The 22,494-nt window shown below is 34.5% G+C and overlaps 2 protein-coding genes across 3 annotated transcripts; one reads left to right on the top strand and one right to left on the bottom strand.

The window, feature by feature from the left end:
- On the bottom strand, positions 458–12,585 carry LOC109355221 (protein ENHANCED DOWNY MILDEW 2-like). Of its 2 annotated transcripts, XM_019598245.1 has the most exons (18): positions 11,990–12,584; positions 11,812–11,908; positions 11,350–11,400; positions 11,119–11,270; positions 10,897–10,993; positions 10,363–10,461; positions 7,334–7,575; positions 7,124–7,213; positions 6,514–7,038; positions 6,286–6,409; positions 6,056–6,157; positions 4,320–4,412; positions 3,260–3,301; positions 2,829–2,939; positions 2,057–2,128; positions 1,737–1,855; positions 1,584–1,650; positions 458–1,490 (listed from the first exon to the last, which is right to left on the bottom strand). In XM_019598245.1, exons 1-18 carry the CDS (start codon positions 12,403–12,405, stop codon positions 1,077–1,079), a joined length of 2,913 nt encoding a protein of 970 aa, XP_019453790.1. In that variant the 5' UTR covers positions 12,406–12,584; the 3' UTR covers positions 458–1,076. The 2 variants fall into 2 exon arrangements, with proteins under 2 accessions (XP_019453790.1, XP_019453792.1); XM_019598247.1 differs by lacking the exon at positions 3,260–3,301 and having other exon boundaries at positions 11,990–12,585.
- LOC109353732 (protein STRUBBELIG-RECEPTOR FAMILY 2) lies at positions 17,089–22,434 on the top strand. Its single transcript, XM_019596096.1, has 16 exons — positions 17,089–17,188; positions 17,812–17,938; positions 18,028–18,099; positions 18,185–18,250; positions 18,368–18,439; positions 18,595–18,666; positions 19,180–19,251; positions 19,349–19,414; positions 19,489–19,554; positions 19,639–19,967; positions 20,425–20,696; positions 20,779–21,044; positions 21,139–21,286; positions 21,499–21,638; positions 21,727–21,883; positions 21,989–22,434. Exons 1-16 carry the CDS (start codon positions 17,116–17,118, stop codon positions 22,175–22,177), a joined length of 2,187 nt encoding a protein of 728 aa, XP_019451641.1. The 5' UTR covers positions 17,089–17,115; the 3' UTR covers positions 22,178–22,434.

Genomic DNA, 22,494 nt, shown 5'->3' with positions numbered 1-22,494 from the left:
CATCAATTTGAAAACACTAATTTTAAATGGAAGAAATAACCAATAGGGTCATAGTGTTGTCTCAATGATTGATATATTAAATTCTGAACAATTTGAGGAAGCCTTTATTTGAAATTGCAATTATTAGGAATAGAATGTTAGTCCAATATTGTTAGGGTAGATTCTCTTCAATACATCCTCATATTCTCTTGGAGAGCTCATTTTCAATGAACTTGTCCCTAACTTTTAATGCAATAATTTAATCAGTTAAGTATGAGGAAGATTAAGGCTTTGAAAGCATGTGAAATGTTGAGGAAGAAAAGGCTAGTGGTTGAGTTTAAAGAAACGAGAGAAAAGAGAGTAATATGATGGAATCTGTGTTTATAAGATATTAACCTATTCACATGACATCATTTGTATAAACAAGGATTTGTACATTCCATGAAGCTGGACTTAGGTGCCTATTTGGCCTTCAAAGTTAACATGGAATTTGAAATAAGAATTGAGGTTTGAAATTCTAATTATCATGTTTGGATGTCCCTTTGAAATTGGAAACCTAATCCAATGAACTAATTCCATGAAATTATAATATAACAAACATAAAACATTCTCATCTCTTACCATTTACCCTAAGGAATGGTATAGATGCCTTCAAAGACAGTAAAGTTCACTATACTATTAACAATTTACCTGAGTTGAAATTGTTTAAAACCTATTTTTTGAAATTTGGTATTCTTGGTCATTAATCCAATGTTATATAAGTTCTCAACTCTACTTCTTGGATACATCATCTTCATGCAATAACTTCTGATGATATTCTATTTCAATAGTGGTCTTAATTTTTCATGAGATTGTCTCTAACCCCAACAACCCTTTGAGCACTTAATGACATTCATTATCTAAAAGGTGTGTCACTCCATGTGTCATTTGCTATGATTGGTTGAAAAAATATATTTAAGTCGAGTTTAATGGTCAAATATTTTTCTGACTAATCAGAGCTGATGACACAAAAAATGACATACTTCGTGGGACAACGAATGTGCTCTCTTCAAGCACCATGCAGTCATCCTCATTTTAGGGAGATGATAATTCCATACTCATTTCCCATCTTCATCAGGGAGTAGCTGATCCTCACAATCTATTTCTCTTCCACAATAAGGAAACACTGTCTCCTTCAACTGGCTAGAAATGTTGCTTGTTTGGCCTACCAAATGTGCAATGTCAACACTATCATCTGGAACACCATCAAATATGCTTGAAAAATCATCAGGTTCATGCAATCCAAGGTAATTCTGATAACAGTCATGATTCTCCTCCATTAGATAATTCTTTATATCTTTTCCTTTCCCATGTACATCATAATTCTCCCTGATGTGGCTATACTTTTGAGCAATTTTCCGGTGCCAAGCAGTCCAATCCGGGCGACTCCAGAGGTAGAGAGGCGGTGGATCCACATTCCAGTCTTCCAATTGCTTCTCGCGCGTATCAACGGAACCGGGTAGGTAAAATGACTGAAGGAATAAACAAAACGATAAAGTTAAGCTACTTAGTGCCACCAATCTTGGGATTGAATCATTGAAATCATGGAGTTTTTGATAACTCACCTTTCCTGAAAGCATCTTATCATCTTCCCAGATTAAATCATATCCACCACCTTTCTTTCTGTCTAGTCTGCCAAAGTAGAAATAAGTAGAGGGGCATGAGCTTTTTTCTCATCACATCAGAAACACTAGGAAATAAAATGAAAGAATACTAACCGTTTAGTTACTTTTGGCACAATAAGTATAAGAAGTTTTGGCTTAAAAGTCAGTGCCTTGTCAATAAATTTGTTAGCAAGGGAACCTTTGACTCCAAAAGGAGGATTCAGCCCTATGATCTAGTCATGTATCAACAATGAAAGGAAAATAATTAAACATATGGATATTCATATAAAAGGGCACCTCGGGGTACGAAGAGATTGTACGCAGGATTTGAACTCATGACCTCCAGGTCATAAGGCAAGCGACCTTACTATTGCGCCGAGGCTCACCCTCTTAATATCTATATAAATTGTGAAGCGAAAGCTTTAGGGTCTTACAAGGTGGTTGCCATTGGGTAATTCTTCAGCATTCACACTCATCCAATCTCTCTTTTCAAAGTTGAAATCATTCTACAAACAGAAAGACTCACTTAGCAATAAAAGCCAAATTTGAAGCAGAGAAAGGGAGTAGGAAATAGGGAAATCAAATCTACAGTGGGAACAGATTAACAGGACTGGAAGCAGTCAAAAATAAAAGAAATAACTATATCATGTATACCTTTAATACACAGTCCAAAATGGACAGATACCATGTGAATTCAATATTAAATGTCACTATATTTAGTCTTGTACATCGCATGTGTCCTTTAATACCTTCAGTCAATATAAATGCTAGCTGAACCAAAGAATGCCCATATATCTGCCTCTTGACTAGGCAATTTGGCCCATTAAGATTATAACTAATGCTACAATATCTCTAAAACTTCTTAGCTTTCAACAAGGACTCAAAATGAGAAACCATTTCCCAAAGTTCCAAATTCATTAACTTCATTAAATATCAGCAATTTGTAGATAGATCCAAGAACGTATCCGACCCATTTGTTAATTTAAACAGTGGGAACTTTTCATCCACATTCAATATGCTGATATGCCCATATTAATCCATGAACAGTTTCTCTCTATAATATGCACAGAATCCACAAATTATGCAGTCTCCCTTCAACTATGATTAACTTTTACAAAAGACTGTTTACTGCTCTCACAAAATTAGCACTTATGTGACTTCAAGAGAGGCTAAATGGATAAAGTGACAAAAGAAAAAGCCATGTACCTTGGCTTGGAACAAATCATAATTCTTAAATGAGCATGATTTCCCCATCTGTTCAAGCTTTGATTTCATTAGACAACTGAAGTCATTAGAGCCACAACAGAAGTCTAGAATCTGGCAAGAATACCACATTTGTATGGATAATGCAAGTTAGTAAAAACAATGATAGGGGCTTGTTGGCAATGGACATGCCCACACTAGAGAACAACATGCAAGGGGAATATATTCGTAACGAGTTGAAAATGACTAATATCAATGCCTTTAGTATAAAAGGAAGAGTTGGAGAACAGCGAGTAGATTTTGTGTTACAGCTAGGCCTATTTTCATATGATGACTAACCTCTATAAAGAGAGGGAGAGTTACAAATTTAGTCATTCCCATCCTTAATTTCCTTAACAGTTCTATAACCAAAATAGAGAAGCATAACTACACACCGTGTCACCGTTTTGCACATACCAATGAAGCCTATCAACAACCTGCATTTAAAAGATCTTACATTAGCTATACTAAAAGCATAAACCCATGAAATCAAAACATTGGAATGTTTATCCATAAAAGTTATTTGTTGCATTTTAATTCATAAAATCATCATTTCCCCCAAGGCTAAGAGCAAGGGGAAATAGTCTGGCACAAAACTTAGGCATCTAATTTAGTGATAAGATATATTATGACACAGTGATGCCCTCGAAGGTGTTTCTGTTATGTCCTTGCCAGGGTCTCCCCTTGCTCTTTGGACAAGGGACTAATCCCCTTTGAAGTATTATAGTTGCCCCTCCAAGTAAGTGTCGCTCCCAAGGACCAAATGTCGGCCTTTGGCATCGTAAGATACCTGGGAGTCTAGATTTGCCTAACCACCAGACCAAATATCCTTCCTATAAAATTAAAATATGTTATTATAATAGATCTTTAGAATATTATTTTTAAACATGTAGTATAATAATTAGGACAAGTGCAATAATTTCTTTTATAAAAGAAGGATATATATATATATTTTGTAGAAAGAATAGAACAATACAATAAAAGTAGGATAAGAAATCATCAACAACTAAAGGAAAAAAATGAAACCAACAAGTGCCGACAGGTCATAGATTCAGATGTGCTAACTAAAGGGCCACCACAGAGAAATTTCATATCTCACTTGCAAGCTGGGAAGGATAGACATCCATTCCCCAGCTCGATGGGAGGTCTTGGAATATTAGAATAGATCTTTTAGAATAATATGCAGTTATTCCCTTTCAATTAAATACAATAGTCCTGACTCATGTGTACTCTTCTCCTCACAGCGTGACCGAGCCAAATGATTAAAATTCGAAGACCAGAAATCCCAAATTCAAGTGAAAATTTTGGTTGACTTGCAAGCAGGCACATACACACAAGCATAAATTTTGGTGTCCATATATACAGCACAGATCAAGCTAAAGGACCTGGCAAATATAATAAATGCTTAGCTTCATGGCAACAATGCTTTCGAAAAATTCAGAGGAACATATTTACCTCCTTCAACTTGTCTATTTTAGTAAAATGGCGACCAAAGGAAGTATATCGCATGCCATAAAGAAAAGGTGCAAGAAAGACCTTGAGCTGCTTCTGCAAGTAATATTACAATCAAGATTATATACCCTAGATGTAAATAATTCCTAAAACATATAGTCATTCATGTTTCTAATACTAACAGGTAAACATTTACATGGTGTTGAAAATCATTATAAAACCCAAATGAGCAGGTTTAATACAGGTATGAATTTACAATGCCATAAGTTTGTGCATGTTTTTTTTTGTATTAAAAGAATTTTCTTCACATAAATATATATGTTTTCTTCCCTTAATATGAAATATTAATATTGTTGAAATTATTAGGACATGATAGAAAGAGGCTCGGGATAATATTCTGAATGTGTGTATGATACAACAAACCACTAACACCTATTAATACTAATCTAGGTCAAGTACTAGTTTATTAGAAGTTTTCACCAACAACAAGCCCAGACCAGACCAATAAGACTACTAAGTCCTGTTTGCATTAGCCAGTCAAGCTGGGTAAATTTCAAAAGTCAGGCTTTAGAATTATGAAAATACCCTTAGCATTGACTAAATGGTGATTTTGGTTCATTACTCATTTTAGTCCCCCCGTTTAAGGAAATCATCACACACCCAGAATCCCTCATTCCGAAAAACATCAACCTAGTGCACCCGTTATTCAGCCTGAATTGAAACTAGCGGAGATGTTTCCATGGCACATTAAACTTTCCTCAGACCATGCTTCCCATGGCAACAGAGAATCAAAGGAAGACGGTGAGGGATGATGGGTGGAGAAAATTAGGGAAATCAGTGTGAGAATGTATGGGAAATTTTCAAAGCAGAATTCATGGTCATCATATTACTGGTCACCCCTGTTGAATATGATCTAGCTTGGACCTAAATAGTAACATGGTCAGATTTTATGCTTAATGAAAAAGAAAATGCAAAATTGATCAAGATCCGGTTCAGATTAAAGCCTTAAAACTTCAAAAGGGACAAAAACTGAAATTTGAGACCAATAAACCTCGGAAATCAAACTTTATGCTATACAAAATGCAAAAATAAAATAACATTAACTTAGACAAATGCAAAATTGATCAACGCCCATATCATACTCCATCCTCAAAACCTCAAAACAAAGAACACAACTGAATCTAGGAGCCAAAAAACTTCCATGGAAATCTTGGGTTTCATAGGTCTACTTAAAACCCAGAGGATGAAGGAGGTTAAGAGAACATAATGAAGACAAGAAGTAGGCCGAGAATGAAAGAGAGGATGGAGAAGGCTTTCTTCTTAGATGACATCAATTTACTTTCATGGCTTGTGGTTGTGGTCCTCACAGACGTTGGAGCTCCGGTAAGAGGAGACAGCCCAGGTTAGGCCGAGAATGAAGGAGGCAGCGCTGGCTGTGTTTTCTTATGGTGGCCTTGTTTATTTATTGAGGGGATTTTGAGGAGATGACAAGAAGACACCATGTCTCTTTCCATTTAATTAGTGATTTTGCCATGTACACCCAAGAAGGCATTTAACATGCCAAATAAGCATATTTATTGTGTTTAACTATTAAGGCTGGTTAACGGTTGGACTAAAGTGACCGACATTTTGCAGAATGAGGGACTTCCAGGGCTAGTAATTTCTTTGAACAACAGAATAAAAAGAGTGGTGCCCTCTAAATGAGGGTGCCAAAATGACCAATTGGTAATTTGGAATACCTTCCACATAAAAAGCTGAGAAAGGATCCCTGGCTCACAAATAGCTCTGGCATCCTCAATACTACATCCTTCTTCTAACCTTTGTAGAGCTGTTTGAATAGCCTGCATGAAAGTCAAATATCCCATAGTTAGAAGAACAATAGTTAATAAGTCATTCAAACTTAACATGCTCAGATTCTATTTGAAATCAATGCTGACAACTACATTCAAATGGTAAAAATAAGACTAACCTTAACAGAGCCCTCAACTTTCCCCTGAGTCAGGTTCTTATTAAATACAGTATCTGCAAAACAGTTCTTCTTGGATTCTTCCTCATTAAAAGTAGATGTGGTTTCTTTCATCAAAGACAAAATTCTGCATTGCAGTGATGTCCAAATGTTAACAGCTGAGCTATTAATCTCTTTTGCTTTACTTAATTCAATAAAAAGCACAATGATAGGATAATGCACATAAAATACCGTTTTTCCATATCAGCATTGTCAAAGTTGAGTGAATTTTTCAATTTTTTCACCAGAGGCTTCTCCAAGCATGCTTTTTCAATTCTTTGGCTAACATTTTTTTGCTGCTGAGATCTAGCATTAAATAATCTTGAACTGTTGGACAAGTTATCATTTCTCGAAGAAAACTTATTTTTAGCACTTGGCAAGGACTTATTGGATACAAATATCTTTTCATCCTTTGAAAGTTTTCTAGTCATGTCAATCTGGAATGATCCAGTTGACAAACATTTATCTTTCTTAAAACTTATTTTCTCCATAACTTTGGAATGACCGCCACTTTGGTTGCTAACACTTTCCTTTGTAACCTGATTTGGTACCAATGTTCTCTTAGGAGGAAGACTTTCAAAACTTTGCGTCAATGTTTTAGCACCCTTTGCTTTGTCTAATAAATTGTAACTGCATATCTTCCTTTTCACTTCCATATCAGGAAACGCTAGATGGTGTCTAGCAGGAGTCCCAAGTCCCCTAATCAACTCATGATCCCTGAATAACAATGGGTTAAGGAGACATCCGCAATTTAGACACATCCGATCCGTAATATCCAATTATTAAAACGCTAACAACTTACATACAATACATCAAAATGCGATGGTCAAGTAAACCATCCCAAGCCCTTAGCTCAATGCCCTTATCATAATCATATGTGAAGGAAATTTCCCTGAAGAAAGAGACGAGAGACAGAAGTATTCATCAGCATTCAAAATATTGTTGGAATGATTAACTGTAAGCGAAAATAATAGACAAAAAAGATAATGAAATGAAGACAAGAAAAACCTACTTGGGTAAGCATTTCCTGTGGTAAGCCTTAGGGCAGCGTCTACATATTGCAAACTGTAAATCCTGAACATTTCTATTTTCACCTTTTCTGCATAAAAAACACATATGAAGAGGACAGAGAAATGATTTCCCAGAAGCAACTCTTTTCTTCATTTCCTCTTGTTCAGTGCCAGGGGAGATTAGCCTTGCAACACATTCAGGATGGTAGTACTGACCACAATTTGCAGTAATACAAGGAAATACCTAAGAAGAAACAAACAAATACAGTGTCTGTCCATGTTACAAACTTATAAAGCAACAAACAAATAAATTAATTCCAACTTTCAAAACAAAAATGCACTCGAGAGTCCAGACTACAATGGAAAAAAGAACCAAGAAGAATATGTATTAATACAATATAGTTAAGAATCACACTATGTTGTATGCGACGCCTTAGACTCAGGCGGTTAGAAGGTACAGCTGTAACCAGCTAGCTAAAGATTAGACCTGCAAATGTATAAAGAGCTGAATCACACTGTAATTTGCAAGCCAATATATGAATAATAATATTCTCGGAAGTTAGCAAGTAGACTAGAAACAAAAAGTTAAAAAAAAAACACAATACTTTAAAAAGGAGTCATTGAATATTTTATGATAGAGAACCCGAACTGAATTCCTGAACAGGCTGGAAGTATTCAATTAAAAGAGTTGCTTAATGTTATATTTGTAGGAAGGAGTAGAGGGGATGAGATGGAATGAAAAGGAGATAAATTAAGTTTCTATTTTTTGGAGGTTAATGTATGTCATGTAGAACTTGCATTTCATATACTTTGTTCTAATTTTGCTTAAATGGGAGTCATGTCATATGATTCCAAAGCTTCTCTTCATAAGTCATAACTCTAGTTTATCATTTATACAATCTCCACTCTGCCACAGGGACTATATGACCAATTTATGCTTACTAAAATCAAGCAGATAAATCCAACACTAAACACCATGAAACTTGCAACATCCATAATAACTCCCCATGTGCTCCTTCACCACAGCAGGTGCAGCATCCATATCTTTACTGACTGAAGCATTCCTTTTGTTGCTACTTGGACCCATAATTATTTAGATAGTGATAGTCACAGACACAAAATTTGGCTTATATGTCTAATATCAAAAAGCAAGTGAAAATGTTGGTGCGGCAGAAATGATCATTGTGCAGCATTGACCACAGGCAATCAGATAAATGGTAGAGAATAAATCAAAGAGAAGAAGGCAAGAGATTTGTTAACGAGGTTCGGCCAATTGTGACTACATCCTGGGAGCGTTGAGCGACTAGCAATATATATTATTATAGAATAAGGACTACAAGCTCTATTACCTCATGGACCTTGGGGAGTTATAACAAGGAACTTGAATCCAATATATAACATTGATTTCTCTCGTACATTCCAATATTAGGTAATGTGAGACTTCATATAATAAATATTTCAAATATCTCCCACAATCTCCACCTTGATTAAAATAAACGAATATTTAGCTCCTTAAGAAATCTACAAAAGAATCTCCACCTTAGCGAATATCTCGCTCCACCTTAACAAATATTCTGCTCCACCTTGCTCAATGCATAAATCTGTTTAACAACTCCTCCATGGGACTTCCTCCACATGATAGTCCGCTCCCATACAGCGTAAGTCTTGTTGAGTATCTTTGACAATCTTACCAAGACGCCAACTCTCTAAACTTGTAGTGCAGCTCCCTATACTGCCGTCTGACGGAACATGCAGCCTAATTCTTCCTTGCTAGGAAGTCTTTCGATATTATGGAATCTCTACACCAAAGTTCACTAACAACTGCCCTCTTCAATACTCAGTCTATCTGAACCATGTAGCTTCATTGAAAAGTCTCAACAACTACCATCATCGTCTATACAACAACCATAGTTGACGGAACTGTCATTTTCCACCTTAAAGAGTATACCCATAATGCAAAATACATTGCATCAATGTCTGTGTCACACCCTTACATCCAGCCAATATTCTTGTCACATCCTACATGCATCTCTATCAATGCTCGTATTGCACCCTTCATCCAAGTCAATGTTCGTGCTACACCCTACATCAAAGTTAGTTAGTGCATATGTGTTGTTGTGGATCCGCTATGAATTAACATCCTTCTTCGTAGCACTGTGGAAACTTCATAAGTATTCACTACTTCTCTTCTCATAGAAAACCATCCTCACTGTCAGCGAGAGAGACATTGTCAACACTTATCTTAGAGTCTCATGCTCCACCTGGGTCCCAATCCAATACATGGATTACGAGGATTCTGGATCCACCATGATCCCATCGTGTTTCTCATATAATTTATTTTTGCACAGTGCCTTTGACAAACCTTGTCCAACCAACACGTATTTTACTCTCATTTGCCACTATCCAAAGTTACAAGTTTCATCGAACTTCTCTACTATAAATTTGGAGCCTAAGTTAAGAGTCACATACCAATTGGCTCTGATATCAATTGTTGGTGCAACATAAACGATTATTGTGCGGCGTTAGCACAAGTAATCAAATAAATGGCAAAGAATAAATAAAAGAGAAAGTGACAAGAGATTTTTTAATGAGGTTCAACCAATTATATCAGCGTTCATGGGATTGTTGAGTGGCTAGCAGTATATATTATTATAACAAGCTCTAGCATCCCATGGGCCTTGAGCCCATAGGGTGTTTCTAATTAGTACAAGTTATAACAAAGAACTTGAATCCAATATATAACATTGATTTCTCTCATCCATTATAATACTAGGCAATTTACACTTCATACAATAATATACTTCAAGCATACCCAACGAATGAGACGGATGATACAAAAACATTTTAAATCCCCAATTTTTGCACAAAGTAAGAATGAAAATCTTCAGATACTCTACTCGAAATTGAATACCTTTGAAAAGAAAAGACTAGTGGCATGCACCACTGGATGTTATTCATATGAAATTTTTCCTGAGACTGAAAATGACAAGATAACATTGTATATGAAAGTTAAGTTGTATCAGAAATATACCTCTGCATTAGATGATACATCAGATGAACCCAATTTACCACACACAAAGCACTGATGCTGCTTATATCTACAATTTTTACAGTAGAAGTTTGGGATCGCCTGCGAAGTTTAGATTTAGTTTTATCATGTGACTGTCCAATCAAATCAAAATAATGTAAACGCTGGGTCGGGGAACTTCGTTATGAAACGGGAAGGAAAGAAGGAAATGAGGAGTAGGCAAAAAGAAAAGGAAAGAAAGATATTCAACATCAACTTGTTTGAACTTTAAACCTGCTAATAAAAAAATACTCACTTCAATTTTGTAATATTTTAGAAGGATAATTTTTCTCTGTTGACTTCTCTCCGATATTGGAGAGCAATAGAATTTACTCTCTAAGAGCAGTGAATGAGGATTGAGGAGAGTTGACTCCCCTTCATTTCCTCTACCCTCCTAATTAAAAAATACTTGCAAACAAGAATCAAGCACGAATATTTACTTTCCTTTCTTTCCCGTAATCCAAACATATAAATAAAGATGAGAAATACAGTGCTTACATTAACTTGAGTAATACTGTAGCCAAGAGATTCACAAAGTGAATCTTTACCATCCTCTTTGGTTGCATGGAAGGATCTAAGACATGGCCCTTCACAACTGTATCATTGAAACAAAAATAAATAATAATCAAAAGATGACAAAGGTTTAGTTACTTCACAATAAAGGATGGTAAGCAAGGGAAAGTCCTTATGATCATATAGACTTCTACGATAAAGACGTACGGAAGTATTTCTCCACCATTATCACAAATTGCACAAACAGTATCATATCCAATATTTTGCTCTACTTCAGCGTTGAGTTCACTATCAGATTCGTCAATCTCTTCCTCTTCCGAGTCAACTATAAATTTTGATGTTTTTGCAGTATGGATATCCTGCCAATTAAGCAACAACCTTGACCAAGAAAGAACTGGAAATATTATATACAGGAAAAGAGTAAAATTTTACACTAACCTCATGGAAACCTTCATTTGAAGAAGACTTTTGTATGAGGCGAAGCAGACACTGTCAATTAAATTAAAAGGAGGAGGATTAACGATTACAGTGAATTAAAAAAAATGGCTTAGGTTAAACATACAGAAATTTTTGTCATTGCTCATAACGGACACAGCTCAATAAGAAAGTAGTTGAAGACATTATTCAAAGCAGTAGTTTAGCGAATACATGAAATTGATGATATATTCAAATTTATGTGCAGGGAAGGTCAAGCATACAGCAAAACCTTGGATATATAAAACAAAGTCAATGACACAAAATCTCAATTACTTGGACACATCATCTATAAAACAAAAAATAAGGCGCAAAATAAAAAGGGGTTGTTTTTATCAACTGCATAGTTTTCACAGACATCTGGAACAAGTAAATAATATAACTCTATTCTCTTTAAAAGTATTCCAATATATATGCAAGAGGAACCTTGGATTTTGCTAAATCTTTGTCCCTGTTAGCAGCCTCACTAATCAATGACATATGATTTAGAACATCATTCTCAGATGGTGCAACTTCAAATGAGCTGCAAGAAAGACATGTCATTATTGAATCAAAATGGAAGATGTGAGATTAGAATATGCAGAGGACAAAAGAAAATATGTACCCAAAAGTCGTCAATACTTTGTTCCAAACTGATATTGTAGCTTCCTCTCGATTCCATTTCACGAAATGCAGCCAATATACTGCGACCAGGACTGTCCTAATTGTACTTTCAAAACACTTCCTTGGTTTTTGGAGAGTTATCCAATTTTTGTCCTTCAAAAGCACTGAAATCTCAGGCTCGGGCTGCCCATGGGGAAGTTCAAATCTCCATCCTATAATCTGTTTGTAAATTTTCTGGAGGCCATCATCAGTTGTGCCGCGCAAAAACACTTTTGTTTCTAAGTCACATTTGATATCACTAATGCCCCACAATAATGTTAAACTTGAAAATGACACAAGTCCCCCCTTATCATTCTCAAACCAATAATCATTAACAAAATCTGGGACAATTTCACCTTCTTCATCCGAAGATGCCATTAGATGTTCAGAATATCTGCTCAATATGTAACATGAAAAAGTTGTTGTAAAGCATGCAGAAATTTGCACATGCAATTAAGAATTAAATACTCAATTTTCTTGCTTCCGACACTGTAAATTCAATTAATCTATGCTGAGGTGTTATAGCAAAACTGAATAGTAAAAATGAATAATAATTGAAGGATAATTGTAACTAGTATTTTTTGGTACTACTAAGGGGTATCCCCTTACCTTTTCTGGGTAAGGAACTAATCCCAACAAGTGTCACTCACAAGAATCGAAAACCTTGGAGATCTAATGGGGCCTTACACCACTAGACCAACGCCTTGTTAGTTCATTGTAACTAGTATGATTTTAGAAAAGTAGGCATTCATAAAAGGAATAGGAGATATGGAGTAAGAAAAAAATGAAACATATTACTTGTAAATTGTCCTAAAATCATGTCCTACACAAAAAACATCCTATGCCCTATTGTCTCTGTCTCATATCATGTTGTTTTAGCATCACTTCATTATGTTTTTACATCATATAAGCAATCAAAGGTGCTGTAAACACAAATACATAAAAGCTTTCAAACATCTAGTCATAATTAATTTACCAACAAGTAAACACAGCATGGATTCTACCCATAAATGCTAGAGAAGTATAAAAGTGCTGTAAAAATATAATGCACAAGTGTGAGTTGTGTGAAGTGAACACAACTTTGCTGAAGAATCATTATCAAAGTGATTGCAAATGTCACCAACAAAATGACACTATTTGGCTGTCAAGAAAATAAGATAAACATTTCCATCCATGTCAATTAAACTTACCAGAAAATTCATTTTAAAAAATTAACAGAAAATCATCAAAACAATTAAAATGCATTTTAGTAAACTGCATTGAAAAATAAAAAATAGAAAAAAACCCAAGTTATCCTGTTTTCTCACCATAATCAACTATTAAAAAGAAGGGGTAAAAAAACAATTACAACCTTTTACTTTCTAACAGCATCCTAGTGACCAGGGACAACATATCCAACAGATAGTATCCAAGGGAGGGGTGAAATATATAAAAATTATACATGCATAGCAAATATTCTATGGTAATTTTTTTTATAAGGACATCATTTAATGAATTAAAAATGGTTACTTTGCATTGGAAAGTGTTGCATTTAATACATCTACAAGGTAAAACATTTCAGCTACCAATACAAAGTAAAACATTTAGCATTCCTTAACCCAATGTATGCATTATCAAAGTAATACTCGTTTACAAATTTTACCTTCAAAATATTTAAAAATTGCATTTGTTACTTTTAATTAAAAAACAATATTATTATTATTTTTTTAGTTATTTCTCAATTTTCAGTTACTTTCAAACAACTAGTTTAATAAGCTTCCTACACAATTAAAAGATTTCAGCTAACTTCATAACTACAATATTGTACCTATCGGCTACAACCTACAAAATCACAACAATCAGCTACGAGCTCACATGTAATAGCTACAAGCTGAGAGCTACCGGCTAACATCTACGATCTCACAACTACAAACTAACATTTACGATCTCACAACTACAAACTAACATTTACGATCTCACAACTACCCATTACAAGCTCAAAACTACAAACTAGTTTTATCAAATACACCCTCTAATGTACTAACGAGTGTTGGTTCAAGTATTATATGTTTGATTCTCCTTAAGCAAGGTCTTGGGTTCGAGTCTTGTGGATGGAAAAAATACAGCTGGGAGAATCAGCTCCACATACTTGTGGATGTTCCTGACTCGAACTCGAACAAGATTGCCTCCAATGCGAAGATACATGTGAGAAACCAAAAAAATACACCTTCTAATGCACAAATTGCCTCAATTCAGATTTCAGAATTCATACTCCTCTATTTTTTTTGTCTTTCTAAGTTTCTTCCTACACTTTCTCTGCATCTACGCATAGCAAATAGAAAAATCACACACATTTCGTTTCTCTTAAAAAAAGATAACAAAACAGAAAAAACTACACTGAGCCAATGATTTTTTCTACATGCTTTTGTAGTTTAAAGAAACCACAATGTTAAAATATATAAAAAAAAATTAAAAAAAAAACTTACACAAGAAGAGGAAGAAGGAGAAATATGAAAATGAACACTGTGTGTGGGTGCTTTGCTTTTATAGGAAACTTGTACTGCACGGTGAAACTTTGTCTTCTAGTGTTTTTCGGAAAAGGTTATTAATGTAATTTCACATTCTATGTTCACACACCTGCAGTGTTGAGTTGAATGGTCAGATCATGGTACAAAAATTATTTACATTTTCATATTACTCACTCCTCATATATATAATTTAAATTTATTACTTTTATTTTTTAAGATTTAATAATAATTAAAAATAAATAGTAGATAACAAACTCACAATATATAAAAATTTGAGTTTAAAATTTATGGATTATTAGTGTAAAATTTTTAGACTTTCAACATATCATTCATTATTAATTTATATTATTTTTTGCTTGATAATTTGCTGACAATATAAATATATATATATATTAACTGTACATACATATTAAATCCCAAAACTTTTACATGCCTATATTTTTTTCAATTATTTATTGCATGCTTAGCCAAGAGGTTATTAATGATGATTGAGAAAATGTTAAAAAGTATAAAGACTTTTTATGTGTTATTTATTATTCATATTTGTTTATATTATTAAGGATATTCACTCGCCTTTTGATAAAGAATTAATCTTTTTTAGGATATGTGTTCCTTCTCCAACAATTGTTGCTCGCAGTAATCAAATTCTTGATGTTTTGGTTGCTATGTGGATCTAGCTAGACCTTACGCCACTAAATCAACCCCTTATTGATTTATTATTCATGTCTTAATAGTAATTGCTTAGATATGAAATAACTTTTTTTTGGTGTAAAGGAAATTGAAAGTGAAATTACAAGAAGTTAAACATATCTGTGAATAAGAATTGAAGCGTATCTGGTGGTGGAGAGTCTCATATCTTTCCTCCTCCTGAATAGTGGCATTGAGGGAGGCCATATAATCACTTGTCATCTTCCCCTCTCTGAAAACATGTTGCAAATGAACATCCCAATTCTCGGCAAGCAAGTTACGGATATTGTGGACAATGGTAGAAATGTAGTGAACGTGAATAGGAAGCTCGTCCACAATAATATTGATCGCTTCAAGACAGTCACTTTCCAAAATAATATTTTGGAGGTAACTTTGTTGCTATTGGTCGTACCGGTCAGTTCAACTAGTAAACTGGTAAATCGATCTTCACCCTTATATAGTATTGCTAACTTGCAAAGTATTGGTAACTGACAAATTATATAGAAATATAATCAAATGGTGTTTGTTTGTATAAGGAAAGAAGTTGTCGTATCCATAAGAACTTGTCAAATATTAGCCTAACTAACGATTATTATTCTAAGCTATTTTCAAATAGGTTTATGTGATTTATGACACTAAAATAGACAAAAAGTTGTAATAATTTGATAAAAGATGTTGGATTGAACTTCCTACTTGCTATTGATATACATACAATTCAACAACACAAATTCACTTAGTAATGATTCTTCTTCACAAATGACCTTAAAAGTACTAAAAACTAATTACTTAATCAATTTTGTAGCTTATACAATAAAGTACCATGTCTAGTAACTTTATACACAATATGACAAATTATGACTCACAAAATCATATATGTATGTATAGTTGTCTATGCATATGAAATTGAGTAAAATACAACATTTCAATTGCATTAATCATCAATATCTTAGTCATGTTAATAGCTTATCAAAATAACTCTATATATAGCAACTAAATTAACAAGATGAAAATGTATGAATTGTTAAACATGCTTTTATGTCTTGTAGTTTATGTTAACAAATTTGAAAGTATATAAAATTATCAAATTAACTATATGTCCATCAACTAGTACAACAACATGTATAAAGTAACAATTTGATATAAATCTATGTCTAACAATCATATCAATTAACGATTTATATAAAGTCGAAATTGTGCAAGGATTCCTTTAAGAATTCCGTTCACAAAGCATACAATAAGATGATTAAACACAAAGTAAACATTAAACACATACATAACTCAAAAGAATCAAAACCTCATAAATTAATATAAACTGAATCAATATGCATACATCAAACTCACACTACATTTAATCCTAACAAATAAAGAACTTAAATACTCATGGTAACTAAATATAAGCAAAAGTAAGAGAAAATACAACTCATGGATGATGAAATTATCACTCTAATGAGCATGAACTAGCTCTTCTAATACTTACAACTTGTCCCCACAACTAAAAATGAGCTAAACTCTCTCAGAAAGTCATAAAATAATGTCTTACAAGTGTATTGCCGAAAGCGTATACTTAATAACTCAAGTTAAACCTCTTAAATGAATTAATATAATCAATTAATCATCATACCAATTAAATTATTATATCATCATACCAATATTCTGATCGGTTTGATTACGGTTTTAGAATATTAACACTTATGATAATAGTTTTAGTTGCATGTTGTTGATATGAGGAAATGATAAGGGTAATAAATTCATAGAGCCAGTTACGCGCCATAACTAACTAACCATAACCATAACCATTCTAAGTCTTTTTCTTTTCCTTTCTTCATTGAATATCTCTCTCAAATCACAACCATCACACCATTTTTTCTTTAATCTTTTCTTCTCATCTTCAACAATGCTTTTCATCTATCTTCATCTCCTTCTTCTCTTCATTTCTCATTCCTTCGCTTTTACTCAGCCCCCTGATGGTAATTCTCTTCAACTTTCCTTCTACATTTTTATATATATTTACTTTTTTTCTTAATTAACTTTACGTTTCTTTACTTTCTTACTCTGGTGCATAGTTACCATATTGGGTGAGGTTGACCCTTGGTAATGATATTCTTCAGTATATTTGCATTCGATGGACACGTGGTGAAAAAATCTCTTTAACGACCATAATTTCATGTTGTTTTCCAATAAATAAGAAATTTAAAAAAATTCATCCTCATGTTCCGTTATTGGCCTCTTCAGTATCGGAAAGAAGTTGAACTCATTTGCATATGCCTTCAATATTAATTGTTTAATACTGTTACATATTAGTTATTGCTAAATCGATATCGAGATAGACATGGTTTTAAATTATGGTCCATATTAGCAGTTGTAACTATAATATTGCGGCCATAACTGCGATCAGGTTAATTATGTTTAATGTAAATGCCATTGTGACTGCAACAAAAATACATGTTTAATTAGAGAGAAACAAAATTCATGTATTTGTTAGGCATGTATGTGTAAATGAGAGAATAATCAGATATTCTAACTATCACTTGGGGTAGCTTTCTGCTATTTTCACTAAACTATAGATTTGTTTTAATTTTTTTATGAACAGTGACAGCTCTACAGGGTCTATACAGGACCTTAAACTACCCACCAGCTCTGCAGGGATGGAACGGCGGCGATCCTTGTGAGGAGTCTTGGACAGGAGTAGCATGTTCTGGGTCATCAGTTATACACCTGTAATGCAATAACTCCACTACAGATATTCCCATCCAGATAGATCATAATGCTACTAACAAATGTCGCGCCGTTCTTTATCTTTATGCAGCAAAATTCAAGGATTGCACCTCAACGGGTATCTCGGAGGCTTGCTGAATAATCTACAGAACTTGACACATCTGTGAGTAATTGTATTGCTTTGTAAGTTCTATTCAGAAAATGTTATTGTGAGCAATTAACTTACTTCTATGTTCTGGTTTCTTTAGTGATGTCAGTGAGAACAACTTAGTAGGTGAAATACCATATGATTTACCCCCCAATGCCACACATATGTAAGTCTAGTACTGTGCTTATTTTGTTTCTGCATCACTGAATTCTGTGCATACTAGTTTATGTGTTTATTCAGCAATGGGTTGTTTACTTTTTCTGCTGATTCTTCTTTATTGCAGAAATATGGCATTCAACTTTTTAAATCAAAATATCCCCCATTCATTATCAACCATGAAAAAACTCAGACACCTGTGAGTTACATTAGTATGATATAGTTGTTGATTTAATCTATCAAAAAGTCCATTTACAACCTGTTTATTTGTATTCTCTCATCTGCTTTAGTATGATATAGTGGTTGATTTTACAAATGCTTTGAAATCATCATTGTTATCTACTTGTCTTGCAGGAATTTAAGCCACAATTTCTTATCAGGACCTATTGGCAATGTGTTTACAGGCTTAGATAATTTCAAAGAAATGTATGTCTTCTTAAGCTGAATCTTTATGTGTTTTCTATTGCATTTGAATCAAAATAAAGAAATACATGATATAATAAGTAAGAAAACTTACCTAACCCATTTCAATAGGTAGGTTTCTGTGTGTAAATTACTAATCTTGAAATTTTCTAGATAGGTAATGTAAGAGCAAATGATGCAGCCAATCTAAACCTCACAATATTTAGTGATTCACAGGGGAAAAAGTAGTATGTGTAGTTATGTAAGCCCAGATATTAAAGCAGTAACTTTTTTGTTCGAAATGCATCTGATAGTTGAGACTACAAGAAACCGAGAGGTTGCTTTTAACTTTCTTCCTTTATAGAAAAAATAAAAACATATCTAAGGTTAGCTGAAATGAAGTGTTGTGATTAGACTATAAAATGAAATTAGATTGTAATTGGATTAAGTCCTGAGTAGTCGATGCATCAAAATGTATATGTTTTCACGTTCTGTTCAAAATTTAATCTGCCGCTAAGAATTATTTCATTTAATCAGGGACCTTTCATACAATAATTTCACCGGAGATTTGCCAAGTTCATTTGGTTCCTTGACAAGTCTTGATAGATTGTAAGTTTCTTCTTTCTTAAACTTGGTTTGTATTCCACAAAAGGTCTTCTCTTATATCAGTGCCATGTTGGTTTGACTGTTGCCTACTTATTTGCAGGTTCCTGCAGAATAACAGATTCACTGGATCAGTCACCTATCTAGCTGAGCTTCCACTCATTGATTTGTAGGTTATCTCTTAACATTTTTCACAATATATGCTTTCAGTCCTATCATTCACTCATTTGTCTATTTTGTCAGGAACATTCAAGATAATCTGTTTAGTGGCATTATTCCACAACATTTTCAGACTATACCAAACTTATGGTCAGTGATAGCTATTAATATTTATCAGTTTTAATCACCTTCTGTTTCAGTTTTGGATATGAATAATAAACACATACAATTCAGGATTGGAGGGAATAAATTCCATGCTGTGGATGACTCTCCTCCCTGGGCTTTTCCATTGGACAGTGTACCGGTTGAGCAAAATACTAGTCGCCCACCCACAATTCAGGCAAATGCAATTGCGAACTACGCTCCTCCTAAATTAAGAAATCACAAGAAGAAACGTATGGGTCCCGGAGGAATAGCTTTTATGGTTGGTGGAGGAACATTAATGGCAACCGGTTTGGCACTCTTGATTGCAATCCGTTTGAGTAAATTTCATGCACAAAGAATGAAGTGCATAGAAAGCAATCATAGTTCATTGCCTTCTCATCCAATCAGTGCTGGGAAAGGTAATTTCACATTTATTTATACAAACAAGGGGAAATAAGCCCTTTTAGTCAATGCAGAGTTCCTTTTTGGCCAAATTTCTGTCTTTTCAGATTGCATTCCTTTGTTTTATTTTTTTCAGGATGATATCAAATAAGCCCTTTTAGTCATTGCAGAATTCTATACATGATTGAATCCTCCTGACATAAAAATGATATGGAAATTCTTCTGCTCATTCCCTGTGCATATTTAACATTAAAATTATTGAACGTAAACTCCTACCATGCTTAAGTGAAAATAGAATGGGTAGAACTTAGAAGAGGAGTGAGCAAAAATTAGCCTTGAACCTTAGTATGCAACCTGTCATGAGACATTGCCAATTTTCACTCAATTGTCTTACCCTCCATTTAAAAGCTTGGTGAGTTCATTTTCATCTTTAATGATGATTTCTATTTTTGCTTTTCAATTTTTTCCCTTTAGATGTCTCTTCTACGGTACTAGATGAAAGCCTGCAAATCCCACCTTTTAATTCTTCATCCCTTTTGGGTCCAAGACGATTGCATTTCCCGAACCATAAAAGAACAGGGGAAATGTCAAGAAGAAGTTTTTCCGAAAGAGACCGAGTCTCTGGAAGGACTAAAGTTTATACTGTTGCAGAAGTTCAGTTGGCTACAAACAGCTTCAGTGAAGACAACCTTCTGGGAGAGGGGTCTCTAGGCCCTGTTTATAGAGCTGAATTTCCAGATAACAAGGTGCAATTTAAACAATAAATCATGTTCACATTTCAAAACTGTTGCTTTCAACTAATAACAGATCTGTTCTTCTTTTCGAAAGGTCTTGGCCGTAAAAAATATCAGCATGGCAGGGTTGTCTTTTAGTGAAGAGGAGAAGTTCTTAGATGTCATTTGCACCGCAGCACGTTTGAAGCATCCCAACATTGTTGCACTTAAAGGTTACTGTTTGGAGCACGGACAGCATCTTGTTGTTTATGATTATGTCAGAGATTTAACTCTAGAAGACGCTATTCATAGTAAAGCATACAAACCATTATCGTGGGGCCTCCGTCTCAGGATTGCTCTAGGTGTTGCTCTGGCTCTTGAGTAAGTTCCTTTCCCTGTTGCCACTTAAATTTTGTTCCTTCTAGGCTTCATATGTCTCAACTCTTAAATTTCTCACATACACAAATGTTTTCAGCTATTTGCACTCCACATTTTCCCCTCCTGTTCCACACGGCAACTTGAAGGCTGCCAATGTTCTACTGGACGAAAATCTGATACCTCGTGTTTGTGACTGTGGCTTGGCTGTTTTGAGACCACTGACTAGCAACAAAGTCAAAACTCGAGTAAGTTTTTTCAACAACATGCGGCTAAGCTTCATGTTTAAGCTATAAGAGTTACATTTCTTCAATGCTCATGGGTGATTATGTACAATATTTCTCTTAAGAAAACTGCGATTGCACTTTTTGGGCTATAGCTAAAAACTGCTTAAAATGTAAAATTAACATTTGCAAAATTTTATAGGTTCACTGATTAGTTTAGTCATTGTTGGAAACAGGCTTCTGAGATTATGAATAGAGATACAGGCTACAGTTCACCTGAGCATGGCCAATCAGGAACGGGCAACACAAAGAGTGATGTCTTTGCCTTTGGTGTGTTGCTTCTGGAACTGTTAACAGGAAGGAAACCTTTCGATGGGTATATTCTTCAATTTTAATCTATACTACGGCTTCCACTTGTTGGTGTTAAATTAAACCGATCAAAACTGATCATTCATATGCAACAGTTCAAGGCCAAGGGAAGAGCAATATCTAGCAAAATGGGCTTGTTCAAGGCTGCATGATAGCGAGAGTTTGGAACAGATGGTAGATCAGGAAATTAAAAGGACATTTTCATCCATGGCTCTTTCTCGTTATGCTGATATCATCTCCCTCTGCATACAGGTATAAAGCACTATGTAACTTCAAAACTCATGATTATGTGTTGCCATTTTTGACTTTCGTTCTTCGCATTATATACATATTTAATCTTTTGTCTGTTTGACACAGCCTGTAAAGGAGTTTCGTCCTCAAATGTCTGAAGTTGTGGACTCTCTTGTATCTTTTTCTCAAAAGCTCAACATGTCAAAGAGCAGAGTAAAAGATGGTACTGCACTTGATGATCCCCTTGATAGATCTTTCCGCTCAACTACCTCCCGCTTTATGGCTTCACCCACATTGAGCTATGTATCTGCCTGACGTGTATACTAACTAGCTCAGTGAGTAACATGACAGAAATCTATGTTCATTCTTGTTTTCTTTTTCTTTTGTATTTCATTTTCACCTTTTCTCTGAGGTACAAAATTTGAATCCTTTTGTAAGATTACTGCATTAATTGGCTTCAATTCCACCTAATGGAAGGTTTATGTTGTTTTTGGAAATGGAGTTTTGTTCATAGATACATGGTTCATGGCATTGGCTCTGGTGCACAGTATCTGATTCTATGTGGTTACTTTTCACATTGTTATTACACGACTTCTTTTATATGAACCCGTTAGGTGGCACGCAGAATGCCA

This window comes from Lupinus angustifolius, chromosome LG08, assembly GCF_001865875.1.
Source record: "Lupinus angustifolius cultivar Tanjil chromosome LG08, LupAngTanjil_v1.0, whole genome shotgun sequence".
Taxonomy (NCBI): domain Eukaryota; kingdom Viridiplantae; phylum Streptophyta; class Magnoliopsida; order Fabales; family Fabaceae; genus Lupinus; species Lupinus angustifolius.
Note: the sequence above shows the minus strand (reverse complement) of the source record. Positions and strands in the feature narration are given on the sequence as shown.